The sequence below is a fragment of the Humulus lupulus genome, chromosome 8, assembly GCF_963169125.1.
Source record: "Humulus lupulus chromosome 8, drHumLupu1.1, whole genome shotgun sequence".
Taxonomy (NCBI): Eukaryota; Viridiplantae; Streptophyta; class Magnoliopsida; order Rosales; family Cannabaceae; genus Humulus; species Humulus lupulus.
In genome coordinates this window covers 61,234,242-61,250,808 of record NC_084800.1, presented here as the reverse complement: position 1 = coordinate 61,250,808, position 16,567 = coordinate 61,234,242, and the positions used below count along the sequence as shown (strand labels likewise).

The following is a 16,567-nucleotide window of genomic DNA, read 5'->3' as shown; positions in this document are numbered from 1 at the left end:
ATATAAAAAGAAAGTCAATGTGTTATAAAAATTAAACTTACGAGAGGGTGGGAAGAACTTTCCAGGAAACTGAGTTCGTTTAATTTAATATTTTTTTGGTATTATATATATGATTAATTTGTCTTTCACCGGACAACACACCAAAAGTGGAAGATATAATTTATTTATTTATTTATTCTTTTAAAAAAGAAACTAATTAATTGGACAACATTGACAGCTTTGCATACTACTCATTCTTTTTTATTTCCTTTATTTTTCTTGGGTTTCTAACATTTAATTATAATGTTTCCAAGCATGCTCATTATATTTTTAGGGTATATTATATATTATATATACAAACATTGTAACACTTTTTTTTTTAAAGTATGCACATTTTTGGAGTCCCAAGACATTGTTACATCAATAAAATAATTAAAAATGTTAGCTAAAACCAAAGAGAAGGCAAATCGTTCTTAAAATTTGTTAATATTAATTAGTGTGTTTTTATCAGATTTTGGTGGAAGTTGGTTGTCCAATGTGAAATCCAAAACACTTTTTTTTTTGTGTTTAATAAATAGGGAAGTGATACGGTTAATTTTCTATTTTAATTTTTTAGTTAATTTTCACTCCTAAAAACACAAGTTAAAGTATTTTTTTTTTCATGATGGTAAACTAGAATATTAGAAATTTTTATTAAATTATTCATAATTTTTTCAAAATTAACAAACATATGCTTTTGAGAATAGAATTGACTAAGTGGTTGAAAAGAGATATTATTTTTTCCACTACTCCAATAAATTAAATAAAATTAAGAACTTTCTCAAGCTGTCTCAAATTTCGCCAACTCAGCAAAACTGACCTTTATTAAATTTATTTTGGTTTAATAATGTATATTTTTGTGTTTCTTTTGTTTTTTTCATCTGAAAAAAAAATGCAGAGATTTCGATTTTCAAGTTTCAACAACGGCAATACGCGTACGGCTTTACGATATAAAAGCGGCAACAAGTCAAACCCACGTAAAATCACAGTTATCACTTTAACCCCACTAACCCTTTTTTATGGTGCATGGTATTGTGATATTTTTTTTTTGTTATTAATGAGGAGTTTTTGAGTTTTTTTCTTCACAAATATAGAGATATTGAAGTGAAATGGATTTTTTTAATTATTTATTTTTGTAAAGCCAAAAAAAAGGTACAAAGATATTCTATAGGAAGAAAAAAAAAGCAAAGAGAATAGGACCAGTGAGTACAGTCCACTCTTCCTTCCAAAGTTTTTCCCAACCCAACAATTTCCTTTCTCTGTATGGTTTTATTTATTAGCCTTTGGGCTTAACACAGCACAGGACTTAGACTACGCCATTTCTTTTCAAATCTTTGCTTTGTTCACAAGCCAACAAATCACCCAACCACTCAACCAGCCCACCCAACCACTAATTCCTGTTCAATGTTCATCTTCGTTCTCACTCGGTATAAACAAAGCTCTGGCCTTTTCTCTTTTTAGCTCTTCATCTTTGTATTGTATGACTTTTTTTCTTGGTAGTTTGAATTTTGGCTAATTTTTTTTGGTTAAGATGCAGTTTTCACACCACTTTAAAGGTATAATTTTTTACTAGTTTTTAAGTTTTGTCTCTCTTTCTCCATCTATTTATTGGGTGGAATGGAAGGAAGGTTCTTTTAGCATTTCCTGGTCTCTGTGGTACTCTTTCTCTCTCATCTATAGGCTTCTGATATGAGTTATTTTGTTCTGGTTCAGAACTGTACGTACTTTTTCTTAGTTTAATTATCCATAAATAACTGTTTTTTTCCCTGTGGTATTGATATCTAAGAATATTATGAAAAGAAATAAAGGGAATTAAAAAAAAAAAAGACTTTCCTTTTGGGACTTGAAGAGAAACTAGATTTAGTTAAGTAAGTTCATTAGTTTTGGAAAAGTTTATAGCCAAAAAAAAAAGAGAGGAAAACTGTAAACTATTATGTCGTTTTGGATCTTTTGCTTTGTCGTTTTTGAGTTTGATTTATGACGTCAAAAGTTAAGTACTGTTCTTTATTTATTTGTATTTTTGAAAGTTGTATAATTTTTTCCCTCCTAATCTCATTCCAATGAGAGTTGGGATGGTTTCACGAGCTGTTGATATCTGCAACATGTTTTGGCTTTTTCTGTAGGAATTTGATACGGTCATGAGACAATTTTAAGTGAAGATTTTTGTTTTGGAGTGAAATTTGAACTCCAAGGAGAGAAGAAAGAAGCATCAATGGAGGAAAAGCCGTTCCCAGCTTGGTCCTGGTCTGTTGAGCAGTGCTTAAAAGAATACAATGTGAAACTAGACAAGGGTCTGAGTGGTTATGAGGTTGAGAGGCGCCGTGAGAGGTATGGCTGGAATGAGCTTGCTAAAGAGAAGGGAAAGCCCTTGTGGCGTTTGGTTTTACAACAATTTGATGATATGCTTGTGAAGATACTTTTAGTTGCAGCCTTCATATCATTCATTTTGGCTTATATGCACGGAACTGAATCAAAAGAATCTGGATTTGAGGCCTATGTAGAACCAGTTGTGATTGTCTTAATCTTAGTCATTAATGCCATTGTTGGAGTTTGGCAAGAGAGTAATGCTGAAAAAGCACTTGAAGCTCTTAAAAAGATGCAATGCGAATCTGGGAAAGTTTTAAGGGATGGATATTTAGTGCCAGATTTGCCTGCTAGGGAGCTTGTTCCTGGTGATGTAGTGGAGCTTCGAGTTGGTGACAAAGTCCCTGCTGACATGAGAATCGCATCTTTGAAAACGTCTACCTTAAGAGTGGAGCAAAGCTCATTGACAGGAGAAGCTAATCCTGTTTTGAAAGGAACTGAACCTGTTTTCATGGATGATTGTGAGTTGCAGGCCAAAGAAAACATGGTTTTTGCAGGTACGACGGTTGTCAATGGGAGCTGTATATGTATTGTGGTTAGCACTGGGATGAACACTGAGATTGGTAAAATACAGAAGCAAATACATGAGGCTTCTCTGGAAGAGAGTGACACCCCTTTGAAGAAAAAGCTTGATGAATTTGGAAGCAGGCTCACCACTGCAATTGGGGTTGTTTGTCTTGTGGTTTGGATTATAAACTACAAAAACTTTCTGTCTTGGGATCTTGTTGATGGAAAACCAACAAATATTCGGTTTTCGTTTGAGAGATGTACTTACTATTTCAAGATAGCCGTTGCTCTTGCTGTGGCTGCAATCCCGGAGGGCCTTCCTGCTGTTATTACAACATGCTTAGCTCTAGGTACGAGGAAAATGGCAAAGAAGAATGCCATTGTGCGGAAGCTCCCCAGTGTGGAAACACTGGGATGTACAACTGTGATTTGTTCTGACAAAACTGGGACGTTGACAACTAACCAGATGTCAGTGACAGAGTTCTTCACTTTGGGAGGGAAAACCACTGCCTCCAGAATAATTCATGTTGAAGGGACTACTTATGATCCCAAAGATGGAGGAATAGTTGATTGGACATGCTACAATATGGATCCTAACTTGCAATCCATTGCTGAAATATGTGCTGTTTGTAATGATGCTGGGATTTACTTTGATGGGAACCTTTACAGGGCTACTGGGTTGCCCACTGAAGCAGCTCTTAAGGTTTTGGTTAAGAAGATGGGGGTTCCGGATAGCAAAGCCAGAAACAAGATTCGTGAAACTCAGCTTGCTGCAAGCTATTTGATTGATAATAGCACAGTCAAACTAGGTGAGCAGAGAACTTAGTCTCTAAATTTATAGTGTGTTTTCTTAGTATCGAGTTTTAAATCATTGGCCATTGTTTTACCGAGTTCAGGTTGTTGTGAGTGGTGGACAAAGAGATCAAAAAAGGTTGCTACTTTGGAGTTTGATCGCGTTAGGAAGTCAATGAGTGTTATTGCCCGTGAGCCCTCTGGACATAACCGACTTCTTGTCAAGGTGACTGCCATTTTTTTTTAAATCTTTCAAGCTTAACTGATATTGATAGTGCTGCTTTACTTGGATTAGGCTTCTGATTTTTCAAATTAGCATAGTTTATTTATTTGTTTTTTCTTTTATCTGCAGGGTGCTGTTGAGAGTTTGCTGGAACGGAGTTCACATGTTCAACTTGCTGATGGATCCCTCATACCAATAGATGAGCCCTGCAGCCAATCTTTGCTTATGAAACTTTCAGAGATGAGCTCCAAGGGGTTACGCTGCTTGGGTCTGGCATATAAGGATGAGCTAGGAGAGCTTTCAGATTATTACTCTGACAGTCATCCCGCTCACAAAATGTTGCTTGATCCAGCTAACTATTCCGGCATTGAAAGTGACTTAGTTTTTGTAGGGATTGTTGGTTTAAGAGTGAGTATACTTAATCTTATTATGCTATTGGGTTTTATTAGACCTGGATTTGAAAAATGTGTTTAACAACTACTTTGGACAGGACCCTCCTCGTGACGAAGTTCACAAAGCGATTGAGGATTGTAAAGAAGCTGGGATTATGGTTATGGTCATAACTGGAGATAATAAGTCCACAGCTGAGGCCATTTGTCAGGAAATCAAATTGTTTTCGAAAGGTGAGGATCTCAGGGGGAGAAGTTTTGTTGGTAAAGAGTTCATGGCTCTTTCAGCTTCCGAACAAGTTGAAATATTATCGAAACCAGGAGGAAAAGTCTTCTCTCGTGCTGAGCCAAGGCATAAGCAAGAAATCGTTAGGCTTCTGAAAGAGATGGGAGAGATTGTTGCAATGACAGGAGATGGTGTCAATGATGCCCCGGCACTTAAACTTGCTGACATTGGAATTGCCATGGGAATTACTGGAACTGAGGTAATCTAGTCAATCACTCCTCTATAATAAGATAAACTGTTACTTGGACTGATTAGCCTTTCTCCCTCCTTAATTTGGTAAAAATTTTTAGCTTATACACTCTACGCTTCATGCTCTCAGGTTGCAAAAGAAGCTTCAGATATGGTTTTAGCAGATGATAACTTCAGTACCATTGTCTCAGCTATTGCTGAGGGTCGCTCCATTTATAGTAACATGAAGGCATTTATAAGGTACAGCTCTTAGCTGTGCATATATATACATTCCCTATGTTATATCTCGTCGTTAAGTAACTTATATAGTTCTGTTCATATTGTCAATCTTCAGGTACATGATATCTTCAAATGTTGGAGAGGTTATCTCCATATTCTTGACTGCTGCATTGGGGATACCTGAATGTATGATACCTGTGCAGCTTCTTTGGGTGAATCTGGTTACTGATGGCCCCCCTGCAACAGCTCTGGGCTTTAACCCTGCCGACGCTGACATCATGCGAAAACCACCCAGGAAAAGCAATGATGCTCTCATAAATACTTGGGTTCTTTTCCGTTACTTGGTTAGTTGGATAATCACTTGAACTTTATGGTTCAATATTGCTAACCATACATGTTTTTATACATCATTTTTCGAAATGGCCCTCTTACCTTCCACCATGGCAGGTAATTGGCTCATATGTAGGCATTGCCACAGTTGGCGTCTTTATCTTGTGGTACACTCAGGCATCCTTTTTGGGTATCAATCTTGCTAGTGATGGACATACACTGGTTGAGTTATCTCAGCTTCGCAACTGGGGTGAGTGTTCTTCATGGTCTAACTTCACAGCTGCTCCATACAGTGTGGCTGGGGGTCGAATGATCACATTTTCAGATCCTTGTGACTATTTTTCTGTTGGGAAAGTGAAGGCAATGACATTGTCGCTATCTGTGCTGGTGGCGATTGAGATGTTCAACTCCCTGAACGCCCTTTCGGAAGATATCAGCTTGATCAGAATGCCACCTTGGAGGAACCCTTGGCTTTTGGTGGCCATGTCAGTGTCTTTTGGACTCCATTGCCTCATACTCTATGTTCCTTTTCTAGCAAATGTCTTTGGAATTGTTCCACTGAACTCAAATGAGTGGCTTCTGGTCATTTTGATGTCTGCACCAGTGATACTAATTGATGAAGTGCTTAAATTTGTGGGAAGGAGTCGAAGGAAGCGAAAGAAGGAGAAGATAGCATGAGAAAAAACAATCATGTCTTTGACATAGCATGGAATTTTCAAAAAAACTTTTTTGGGGGATGCATTTTTAAAAATCAGGTTGTTAGTTCCTGCTTAAAATTCATTGATAGTTTTATTGTTCTTCACAAACTACATTGATCTTGTATTGAAGGGAAACGCACAAGAACTATATGTTCATTTATGAAAACACAAATGAAATATTAGGAATCATCTGTTTACTGATTTATTCCACCTATTTTCCTAACTACAAGTTTTATTTTTGTAAAAAAGAGGGTGACTCCTAATGTCTAATGAAGCCATATTACAAAAGAATTATATTTCTATCACAATTGTAAGTTTGTAATATAGTAGAATGAAAGAGAAAAAGTAAATTGTGATATTATGTTTCAAATTTTAGTACTCTATATTTGTCATTTTACCTTTCACCGTTGCTTTATGTTAATTAGCATTTCAAGTTTGTTATTTACAGTTGCTTGGTTTAAATGTTTTATTGTCTTTATAAAATTTTGTTTTTATGTCATTTTCATTTTGCGCTATTATTGTCGTTTCACCTTATGTTCATTTCATTTTTCACTGTGTTTGATTCTAATGAAGATTGGTAACATTTTAAGCTTTTAAGCCCGTGTATTTTTTTTTTCATTAAATTATTATCAACTCTATTTTCCATGATGGATACATCCCTTAAAGCTTGCATGTTGCATGCTGCATATCAACGGTTATCAACGGTTGAATAGTCACATAAGCCTTGTATGTCTTCCTTTTCATTTTAATCTTAAAAAACATGTCTTGTATGTCCTTTTTAAAGCTAAAAACTTTTTCGCTTTGGTTTAAAAATTTGTCCATGGAACGGGGGATCTTTTAAAACAAGTCTTGTACGTTGCTCGATTCAAAATTGTATTTCTTCAATTTTAGATAAGCAATAATTTACGTCTCTATAAAGCTTCACTTCTGCATAGAAATCATCCAACAAAGCATATATTTCATCGCTTCTAGGATGTGACTTATCGGCCACAATGAATTTATGAACTTGACCTCTTTCTTCAATGAAGCTATACCCTGCTGCCTTGGTAATTTTGCCTCCCTTCATCACCTTCCTCAGCCTAGCAACTCCGTCCCATTCGCCCGCTGATGCATATATGTTGGAAAGAATGACATAGTTTGCTGGATTCCATGGCTCAAGCTCGAAGAGGGACTCGGCTGCTTTTTCGGCAAATTCGACATTACCATGAAAACTGCAAGCGCCCAAAAGAGCACCCCATATGACGTTATCTGGTTTCATTGGCATGTCTTGTATCAGATCATAAGCTTCTTCCAATTGACCAGCTCGGCCTAGAAGATCAACCATGCATCCGTAGTGTTCCAACTTAGGAGCTATACCAAAGTTTGGCTCCATTGATTGGAAGATTTGGCGGCCTTTGGTGACCATTCCGCCGTGAGTACATGACAATATAAGTCCCACAAATGTGACATCATCTGGTCCAATTCCTACTGTCTGTTTTCAGCCAGAAAAACAAGATACTTGTCCGTTAGAAGTCAGTTGCTACGAGTGAAAAAAAATATAAAGGCAAAGATTGACTTCTCACCAGCATTTTTTCAAAAAGATGCAAAGCCTCTGTGCATTTTCCATGGACTGCCAAAGCCATGATCATTGAATTCCAAGAGCACAGGTTTCTCCTGCTCCCAATCTCATCGAACACTTGCCTAGCTATATCAATTTTACCGCACCTCGCATACATTTCCAGTATACCATTACTTACATGCAAATTCTTGAAGAACCCACTTCTTCTTGCATACTCTTCAATCTTCTTTCCAATATTAAGTGCCCCAAGATTAGCACAAGCTGGAAGAACACTAGCTATAGTGACTTCATTCGGCTGTGCATCCCTCTCTTTTTCCATCCGCAGAAACATCTCCAAGGCCTTAGCATACTGACCATTTTGTGAATACCCAGATATCATTGTGGTCCAAGACACCACATTCCTGTTAGGCATCAAGCCAAACAAGTCCATGGCTCTTTCCATGTCTCCGGACCTAGCATAGCCTGCAATCATAGCATTCCATGTAACTATTTCCCTAGCTCTCATTTCATCAAATTGTTTGCGAGCACAAGCCAGCATCCCCAGTTTAGCGTACATGTCAAGCAAAGTCGTTTCAGCGAACACGTCTAAAGAAAAACCCGATTTGATAAAACGGGAATGGATCATCTGGCCTAGGCGAGGGGATGAAAGGGAAGCACAGGCCGAAAACAACAAAGGGAAAGAATGTTCATTTGGAACGAAGCACTGGAAGCACATATGGCTGAAGAGAGACAAGCACTGGTGGTGTTGACCATGAGAAGAGTAGGCCTTCAAGAGCTTGTTATAGAGAAAAACTGTCGGCTTAGGAATAAGGTCGAACAGTTTGTGGGCATATGGAATATCTGGAATTTGGAGCACCTTGAGTATGAGATTGTTGGTGTAGTCTATGCCATTTCTAAGAGTGTAAGCGTGAATCTTCTTAAGATGGTTCATAACACAAGTCCTGCTCTGTAAACAGTTTTTTCACATGCCAAAGTATGGCATTATAGTCAGCTCTGTAAACAATTGATGTGCAGTGTTGAGTCCCCTTGCGCTCAAACCATCGGAGGCGTACCTTTCAAATAAGTTTACTAACAAGGCAGACTCCAAAATCTCCTCTTCATTTACAATGTGAAAACGACATGAACCATCGTTTCAACTCAAGAACTGAACTGGTATTCATGTCGCTCCCACTCAAATATTAATATAGTCGCAGTTGGCAGTTGCAGACGGCTTGACCCTAGAGGATCTCCGGTCACCCTATAGTTAAATACAAATAAATTATTTTGTATTTTTTATTAGGCCAAGCGTAGTTATATTTTAACTATTTCAACTTTTACTTTTTTCTCTCCAAATATAATTAACCTCCATGATTAGCTAAAACATATTTTATTATTAATTTATCATCATTATTACTATTTTATTATTATTTTAATAAAATATATCTATATATATATTTATGGAACCAAAATGTGGTTTATAAAGTAATATTAAATTATTCAATAACTAATAGAAAGTGTGATTGAAGATGTTAAATTAAAAATGGCTCCTAAAATAATTTTTTAGCTAATTTAGCTCAACTTTAACTAAAAAATAGAAATCATGGTTGGAATTGCGTTAGGTCGTCCTTATATTACATGTAATGTTTAAACGACATGTAGTTTTGTAGTTAAGGAACCTTAATAAAAAACATACTCTAATCACAAATCTCTTACATTTGTAAATAAATAACAGACAAATGCTACTTCAAAAACTTTGTCCAAAAAATAAAAATGAATAAATACTACTTCAAAAACGTGGCACCTGTCTGCATTGGAGTTTACCACTTAAAATCAAAATTTCCCTAAGAGATACAAAAGTATTTCTGGTATTGAAGGAGGGGCATCACAAGCAAAAGAGAGAGAAGTTTTACAAGAGCGATTATTATATCCAAATATACACTGACATAACTACAGAAATTTTTTTACTAACTACAGAAAAACAATATTTTGTCAAAAAAACTACAGAAAAACAATATAAAATTGGAATAAAATGCTAATAAATTCAACACAAAAAACCCTGTAGTCAATTCTTGAACTCCATCTTCTCAAATCCAGAAGAACAGGATCTACCTTGGCAAAGAATTGGATTCTGTCAAAGAAAGTGACGAAGCTTAGCTTGGTAACCAGTCCAGTGTTCCTTCTACTTTCTTCAGCATTAACAACAAATCAATGAACTGCAGTGCACATCTGTAGCATTTAATATGAGCTACATTATGTTTCCTTCCTGTCCAATGGTTTGGTTATAATTATCTACACAGCCAGCTTTAACAAATTAAATAAGATCACTTTTGATTCTTTGGAGAGTAACCAAACTACATACTCTCAATCAGACAGGTCGGTAAACTCAGGAATATAGATTTTCGTTCTTTTCTCAGGGCATGATCCATTTACAAATGAAGAAGAGAGATAAGCTCTGCCCTCTTTGGGATGTGCAAGGGCTCCTCCCCCTTGTAATGTGCTTCATTCAGCATCTATTTTTTTGTTATTTCTAAGAATCTTGTGGAGCCAAAGCATCAAAATGAGTTCTGTAATCGACCAAAAGCATCAAGTTTCCTTCAGAAATATGAAGATTGATCATGAAGCACATTCAAATGGGCAAGTATTCTTGCTGCTAGGGATTTGACATTCCCAATTCCGCGCTGAGTTAAGTCAACTAAAGGCATCTGAGCAAAGCCTCCATACTTTTGTTTGAACTCCACTTGTCGGAATATCCTTTCCAGAGCATGTAGAGCCTTCTCCTGCAATCTAGGAGAAGGGGAACCAAGAAGTTTTATAATAGGTTGTATGGCATCCAAATTGTCAAGTACCTTACTACCACTTTGGAGTTTTTCACCTTCGATCAAAGTTAAAAGTGCATCTAAAGAAGCCTCACAAGCTCCAGGATCGGGTTCCGAAAGTGTCCTCACAAGTGGACAAACTGCATCAGCCTCCACAAGGCAGAATGTTGAAACAACGCTACAGATTCCTCCATGAACAGGACAGCCAGTTTCGGGAGGAGCTGCAAAGCACCAGATCCCTTTACGCTTTGGTATTGACCTGCTTAGTCTCGATGAACTCTCAGAAAGACGAGAAAGAGCTTTCGCTGCACGCTGTTTGGTCAATCTAGTTCCAGTCTCAAGCAAGTGCACCAATTGAGGAATAATGCCGGCTTCAGCTGTACACTTTTGCCATTCAACCTTTGTCGAAACAGTGAAACGGCAAATGGCTCCAACAGCATTCTCTATCAACTGGTTCCTGCATGGACCATTCTGCTGGCCATTGAGTTTACAGAAGATGAGTGGAAGTGCTCCTGCATCGAAAAGCCATTGATTGATTGCTGCAATTTCTGGAAGGTTAGAGATAATGCCTATTGCTGATGCAATCTCATCGTCATCATCAGAAGATTTGATGATCCTTAGTACAGTCTCTATGAATTTCTGATTTACATGCTCCATGATAATGGTTTCATTTACACCATCTGCCAAGCAACAGAACAGCTTGACAGATTTTGCTCGTATCTTTGGGTTATTATTCTCGCACAATTGGACCAACACTGGCAAAGCTGAGAACTACAAATGTTGATAAACCAGTTAAAATTTGAAAACAATGCTATACAAGAAGTTGACAACTAGTTAGCAATGGAAAAGGTAGTCATTTATAATAACACAAATCTTCTCTCTCTCTCTCTATATATATATTAAATAAAAAAAATTAAAAACATGTTAAAACACATTACGAACCAATTAGCTCAAGATTTTCAGGAACAAGCCTTTGGAAAAAGTGGTCAATGATTATACAAACTAATAATGAGGCATGCCTTTTATGCAACTTTTTTATAAAGAAAAAAATTCAGTGAAGCACAGAAAAATTAAACTCAAATCTAGCCAAACCATCTAACAAGCACTCAGCATATGGTGTATTTAAAAACACAACATTTGGGTCATAATTTCTAGAGAATATATACCTCTATCAACTTGGCTTTAATATTTGTGGAAGAGCGGGATTGACACAGAATGTGGAAGGTCCTGATAATGTCTTCCTGGACATTAGGTCCTGTAAAGCTAACTAAAGAGAAGAGTGTTGAAATATCTTCATCAGATTCCAAGAATGAAACAGGGGTCTGATCAGAGTCTTGAGACAAAGTTGAGGTAGCTAGGTTCATAATGATGGCTGCTATGTGTTCATGTAAACTTGAGTGTGACACGCTGCGAACAAAAAGAAGGTCAAGTAACTGTCGCTCTGCACCTTCTCTGATCATCTGCAGACCATTTTTTGGTAAGCTCGAGAGGTTTTGAAGAGCCCTAATAGCCACCCTTTTCATATCAATGTCATCATGCGAGACCAAGCCAAGAAGAGGATGCAATACACCTCCTTCAAACAAAGACTCTTTATTGTGCTCAGTCAACTCCATCTCTGCCAAATTCATTGCCATGTTCTTTTTCACATCTTCGGGTCCTGTGATACAAATATGAATACAGGTCATTAAAAAAAATGCTTCATCAAAATACATGGTAAGCACCGGTATCCTAAAAAGAAAAGATGAAAACATATATGAACCTGCAGAAAGACGGGCCAGAAAGTGTTTGAAATAATTAGCCTTTGCCATTTGAATGACATTTTGATCACAGAATGACAAAATCGCCAGTAGCTCCTCTGCATCTCTAGCAGATTGATTATCATCACCATTTGACATGGTCACTAGTAGGAGTATGCAACCTTGAACCTTCCCGATGCAGTCTCTCACTGAATTGCATTTAGATAATTCTAATAGCAATGCCACTGCTAATTTCCTTTCCTCAGGACGACGTCCAAGCGATCGAACAATATTTTCAATGGCAGTCTCAACTCTTATGGTTCTTTCCTGCAACATTTCCATTTTTCAAACGGGAAAATCTGTGAATATTAACCTTTCTAGTTTATTAATAATTGAAAAACTTTACTTTCCATCTAGTGTATAATAAACACTCAGTATTTGGAAGAAGACAACAAGGGCGTATGCCAGAAGTGCCAATGTGACAGATGGCAAGAATGCAATCTTAAATAGCAAAATATTCAGAAGTATTTCAGTTCTTAAGCTTAATCATCAAATAGATCTTCAAGTCAAACACAGGAACAATAATGCGAGCTTTACCAAAGATAGGAATGAGTACCAAGTGATGGCAAGCTGTTACTTTTCAATTGCACAAAATCAACAGTTCTGAAATATGGAAAAATTGCATTTTACAAAGTGGAAGATCAACAATTTACTTTCCAAAAGCATCTATTATCCAAATATGAAACTTAGATTCAGTAATTTGTATTCACTTCATGTAACTATACACATTACTTATGCATATGAATACATTGAAAGCTCTCCACAAACTTATTACAATCATCTATGGCCACAGTATATTATACCAATATATTTAAAGTTCAACTAGTCAGTAGGCACAAGCATAGAAAAATACCACTAAAAGCTAAATTTAAAAATTCCGGAAGTTGGCATACTGCGCTAATCTCTTTCACAGAGAGAGAGAGAGAGAGAGAGAGAGAGAGAGAGAGAGAGAGAGAGAGAGAGTACCTTAGCATCATCACTATCCTTTGCCAGAATACAAAGGATGATAAGAACACGTTTTCTTATCTCACGATGTTTTGAACCAAGAAGTTGAATGAGAACTGGAATGTAATTCTCTAGGATTGCCCATTCGCGGTGCTGGTCTCTTTCTTCACAGAGAGCATGTAGCTCTACCAGGATTTGAAGAATTTCTTCTTCTCCTTCCTCTCCAGACCCGAGTTTTTGCTTCATGGAAGCAATCATAATCATGGTATTTCTGTCCTTCCATTCTTCGATTGATTGCCTCAGAGTTTTATTTGGCCGTAATATGGTTGTGTCTAATAGGGTTATGGTTAGGGGACAGTATGCATGACCATCTGCTAACCATTTTTCTATAGCACTTCTCTCAAATGTTTGTCCTGAAGAAGTTTCCACCGGATCCATCATAACATCCCTTGTGATGGGGCAGTAAAATGATTGAAGTGGTTCCAATCGTTGGCTACCTAAAGACTTTCTCTTACTAAAGTACTTCATTTCTTTCTCCTTTGATGATGAAGTTGCATCAGCCCTTTCTAACAAAGCAATTATCTGGTCCATCTGTATAGCTTCAGCCTGGTCCTTCCTCAACCGAGCATTCTCTATTTCATTTTTAAATTCTTCAAACTCCTTCTTTAACTCTGATTTCTCAGTTGAGATTCCTACAGCCTCTGCTATGAGAGCCAGCAAATTATTTGCATACAAACGATCAACATTCCTTTCCTGTATCCCAGACTCAATTTTCTCCATGATCTCTTCTTCTGTAATCGCCACTCGAAACTCGGACTTCAGCATACTTTCACAAAGCTTTTCAATATCTGCAACAACTGCATATGAAATATCAAGTGTGGTCAAAGGAAGGAGACTTAAAGCCCGACTAATCTCTTTTGACATAGACTCGAGACGCTTTGTAATCCCTCGGCAATTCATAAAGAGATACACTTTGCTTTTCTTGGTGCAATCCAGCATTAATTGCTTAGCAGCCTTTGTTTCTCGGTTGAGAATCTCAACAACATTCTTCAAGCTCTCAGAATGATCAATGTTTTTCTTGCTGAGCTCTTTTAAAATGGGGACTATTCTTTCCAAGTAATCTGCCATTTCCTTAAAACTTTCCTTACTAACGAGGACATCGTTTGCAGTAACAACAACCTCAAGAATGATTTCTATTGTTTGAGAAAGAGCTTCTGAGGCCGGAACAGATGAGGCACTAGAGACCACATCCAGTGCCATCTTTCTCAAACCCAACAAAGCTATGAAAAGAGATGGTGTTTTCCCCTTTGACTGTTTGACTGACCAACAATTGCACAACTTGGTAGCAGCAAAACAGCCTGAACTTTCTGACCCACAACAGTTTTTGTATCCATAACAGGTTCCAATAAAAAATGTCTTTAAGCTTGTCAGTCAGGATTTTTTTTGCCAAGTTTCACTACTTGGAGCTAAGCTTCAAACCCTAGATTAGAAGTTCCTCCGTTTCGTTGCTGTGAAAAAGGAAAAACATTCGAGTTTAATCATAATCCTTTAGCAACTCAATCATAATCCTTTAGCAACCCAAGAGAGCTTTACATGACCATTCCTTAGTATTCATTCAACTATAATTAAACTCAAATTCAACCAATTTATCCACCTGAAATAAAGCCGGCTAAACATAGATGTATACAAACATAATCTAGTCTACCCATGAATAAACAAAATCAAAATTTTGAACTTATCTATTCAATTTGAACTCAAATTGCAACTAAACGAGGAGGAAAAAATATTCCCTACTCACATTTAAACTCAATAAAACCACCAGATAAAGATGAAGTGATGAAAACCCACATAGTCAACAACAAAGTCTTCAGAAATCCCAGAAGAGAAATAGACTACACTAACCTGAAAAAGAGATACTGCCCATCAAAATCCAGCCCACCACTGCTCGTTTGAAGGAATCTTTCCACGAAAATGCATTAGACTTTTCTGGGAAATCGATCCTAGTATCTGGAATAAAAACCAGCTCTTTATACTTTATGTAGCAAAAAAAGGAAAGTTTGGGACGAGTATACCTTTGTAGTTTTCATTAAAAAGAAGTAATACTTTATGTAATATAGTTACGGATTTTGTTTGATTTTTCCTTGTAAAAATATTGTTATGGATCTTGATATGTTATTTCTCTCTTTGGCCCCGTTGACACCAAGTGGAGGGATCACCGCTCTAGTCTCTACCTCCCATTGCCTACCCTTGACCTGTTCTGTCTTTAAAAGGTTATTCCTCTCTAAGCAATTAATTTTGTTTTCTCCATTTATTTCGCGTCTTTGTGCATTGACTTGTGGAATAGTCATCTAACTCACTTGCCATGCCAGCCAGCCATAATAACGACCACTGAAACATATAATACTTAATAGTCTGAAAGATCAAACCATATTAAAAAGTGGAGCAATCCAAAAACAAAGCTTTCTGCTATGTAACAGTGTAACGTACCTCTTTTTTTTTTCCCTTTCTTTTTTACAGGTGTTCTTTCGGGTAAGAGGTACAAATCACAGATAATTAAATAAGTTTAAATAAGTTAAAAACAAGAACAATAAAACAAAAATTATTCTATCACCACTTGAACAAAACTTATAATCATTATCAAAAGCTTATTTCCTTTTATTTCAATCACTAAGTAAATTCTCACGAAATAACTTTATGGATAAACAAGCATCTAGGTAAATTTCTAGATGAGTGTTTTAGTAGATAGAAAATTGTTTATCTTACAAGTGAGTAATAAATTCTTGTTTATAGGGTTTTGAGACACTTTTTAAAATTCTATTTCCAAATAATTTTATTTTTTTCCTACATAACTTTGTAATATCCATACATATTATAGGAGTTAAAATCATGTCTACAACAATTATTTTACTTATAGTTTTAATTAATTTAAATCAAAATATGTAACATAAAATCTACACATTATTTAGTAATATTTTAGAACTATAAATTTGTAACAGATTTTATAATTTCAAAATATTACATTTAAACAAACACATGTATAATTTTATAATTTTTATAATATGTTATAAAATATGATAAGTCACATTATTTAATCTAATATTATAATATTTAAAATATTTTACATTTATGGCATGTTTAATATCACGGGAGAAAGAAAAAAATGTAATGACATGTGAAACTCATTGGCCTTACTCCTTAGTTTTGATTTTTCCTTGCTAGGTAGGTATATAGGAGTTTTGACTTAACATAAACTCGATGTCTAATGACGTTTTCTTCACGAATTACAAAAAAAAAAAAAAAAAAGAGAATGAAAAAACAAGGAAGTCTTTTTTGGTTTTTGAAATATGTTCACACTAAAACATTGTGGGGCCAAAAATTATATTATTAATATAAAATATTTTTTTTATGTAAATATATGGTTTTTTCTTTAATTTTATGGGACCAATATACATTTTTAT

General features: G+C 36.1%; 3 protein-coding genes across 6 annotated transcripts; 1 reads left to right on the top strand and 2 right to left on the bottom strand.

Annotated features, from left to right (window-relative positions):
- The first annotated feature begins 1,215 nt into the window (after window positions 1–1,215).
- On the top strand, window positions 1,216–6,220 carry LOC133797456 (calcium-transporting ATPase, endoplasmic reticulum-type). 3 transcript variants are annotated; one of them, XM_062235354.1, is made up of 8 exons: window positions 1,216–1,445; window positions 2,142–3,698; window positions 3,786–3,907; window positions 4,034–4,312; window positions 4,395–4,778; window positions 4,899–5,008; window positions 5,103–5,331; window positions 5,435–6,220. In XM_062235354.1, the coding sequence occupies exons 2-8, from the start codon at window positions 2,231–2,233 to the stop codon at window positions 5,993–5,995; spliced, it is 3,153 nt and encodes a 1,050-aa protein (XP_062091338.1). In that variant the 5' UTR covers window positions 1,216–1,445; window positions 2,142–2,230; the 3' UTR covers window positions 5,996–6,220. The 3 variants fall into 3 exon arrangements, with proteins under 3 accessions (XP_062091338.1, XP_062091340.1, XP_062091339.1); XM_062235356.1 differs by lacking the exon at window positions 1,216–1,445 and adding an exon at window positions 1,451–1,574; XM_062235355.1 differs by lacking the exon at window positions 1,216–1,445 and having other exon boundaries at window positions 1,593–3,698.
- Window positions 6,221–6,848: 628 nt separating this feature from the next.
- On the bottom strand, window positions 6,849–8,861 carry LOC133797455 (pentatricopeptide repeat-containing protein At5g08510). Its single transcript, XM_062235353.1, has 2 exons — window positions 7,578–8,861; window positions 6,849–7,486 (listed from the first exon to the last, which is right to left on the bottom strand). Exons 1-2 carry the CDS (start codon window positions 8,502–8,504, stop codon window positions 6,881–6,883), a joined length of 1,533 nt encoding a protein of 510 aa, XP_062091337.1. The 5' UTR covers window positions 8,505–8,861; the 3' UTR covers window positions 6,849–6,880.
- A 443-nt stretch (window positions 8,862–9,304) lies between these two features.
- On the bottom strand, window positions 9,305–15,394 carry LOC133797454 (U-box domain-containing protein 24-like). 2 transcript variants are annotated; one of them, XM_062235352.1, is made up of 6 exons: window positions 15,182–15,394; window positions 15,012–15,116; window positions 13,131–14,617; window positions 12,128–12,431; window positions 11,535–12,025; window positions 9,305–11,139 (listed from the first exon to the last, which is right to left on the bottom strand). In XM_062235352.1, the coding sequence occupies exons 3-6, from the start codon at window positions 14,367–14,369 to the stop codon at window positions 10,147–10,149; spliced, it is 3,027 nt and encodes a 1,008-aa protein (XP_062091336.1). In that variant the 5' UTR covers window positions 14,370–14,617; window positions 15,012–15,116; window positions 15,182–15,394; the 3' UTR covers window positions 9,305–10,146. The 2 variants fall into 2 exon arrangements, with proteins under 2 accessions (XP_062091336.1, XP_062091335.1); XM_062235351.1 differs by having other exon boundaries at window positions 15,012–15,394.
- Between the last annotated feature and the right edge of the window lie 1,173 nt (window positions 15,395–16,567).

What these genes read in the sequence shown, in the direction of transcription:
- LOC133797456 (XM_062235354.1), top strand. Translation starts at nt 2,231, where the DNA reads ATGGAGGAAAAGCCGTTCCCAGCTTGGTCCTGGTCTGTTGAGCAGTGC. An exon ending in TAATAGCACAGTCAAACTAG is followed by an intron (nt 3,699 to 3,785) that starts GTGAGCAGAGAA and finishes TACCGAGTTCAG; the next exon opens with GTTGTTGTGAGTGGTGGACA. An exon ending in GGGTTCTTTTCCGTTACTTG is followed by an intron (nt 5,332 to 5,434) that starts GTTAGTTGGATA and finishes CCACCATGGCAG; the next exon opens with GTAATTGGCTCATATGTAGG.
- LOC133797455 (XM_062235353.1), bottom strand. Translation starts at nt 8,504, where the DNA reads ATGAACCATCTTAAGAAGATTCACGCTTACACTCTTAGAAATGGCATA. An exon ending in ATCTTTTTGAAAAAATGCTG is followed by an intron (nt 7,487 to 7,577) that starts GTGAGAAGTCAA and finishes GGCTGAAAACAG; the next exon opens with ACAGTAGGAATTGGACCAGA.
- LOC133797454 (XM_062235351.1), bottom strand. Translation starts at nt 14,369, where the DNA reads ATGGCACTGGATGTGGTCTCTAGTGCCTCATCTGTTCCGGCCTCAGAA. An exon ending in AGGATAGTGATGATGCTAAG is followed by an intron (nt 12,432 to 13,130) that starts GTACTCTCTCTC and finishes GAAATGTTGCAG; the next exon opens with GAAAGAACCATAAGAGTTGA. An exon ending in TTAAAGCCAAGTTGATAGAG is followed by an intron (nt 11,140 to 11,534) that starts GTATATATTCTC and finishes CAACATTTGTAG; the next exon opens with TTCTCAGCTTTGCCAGTGTT.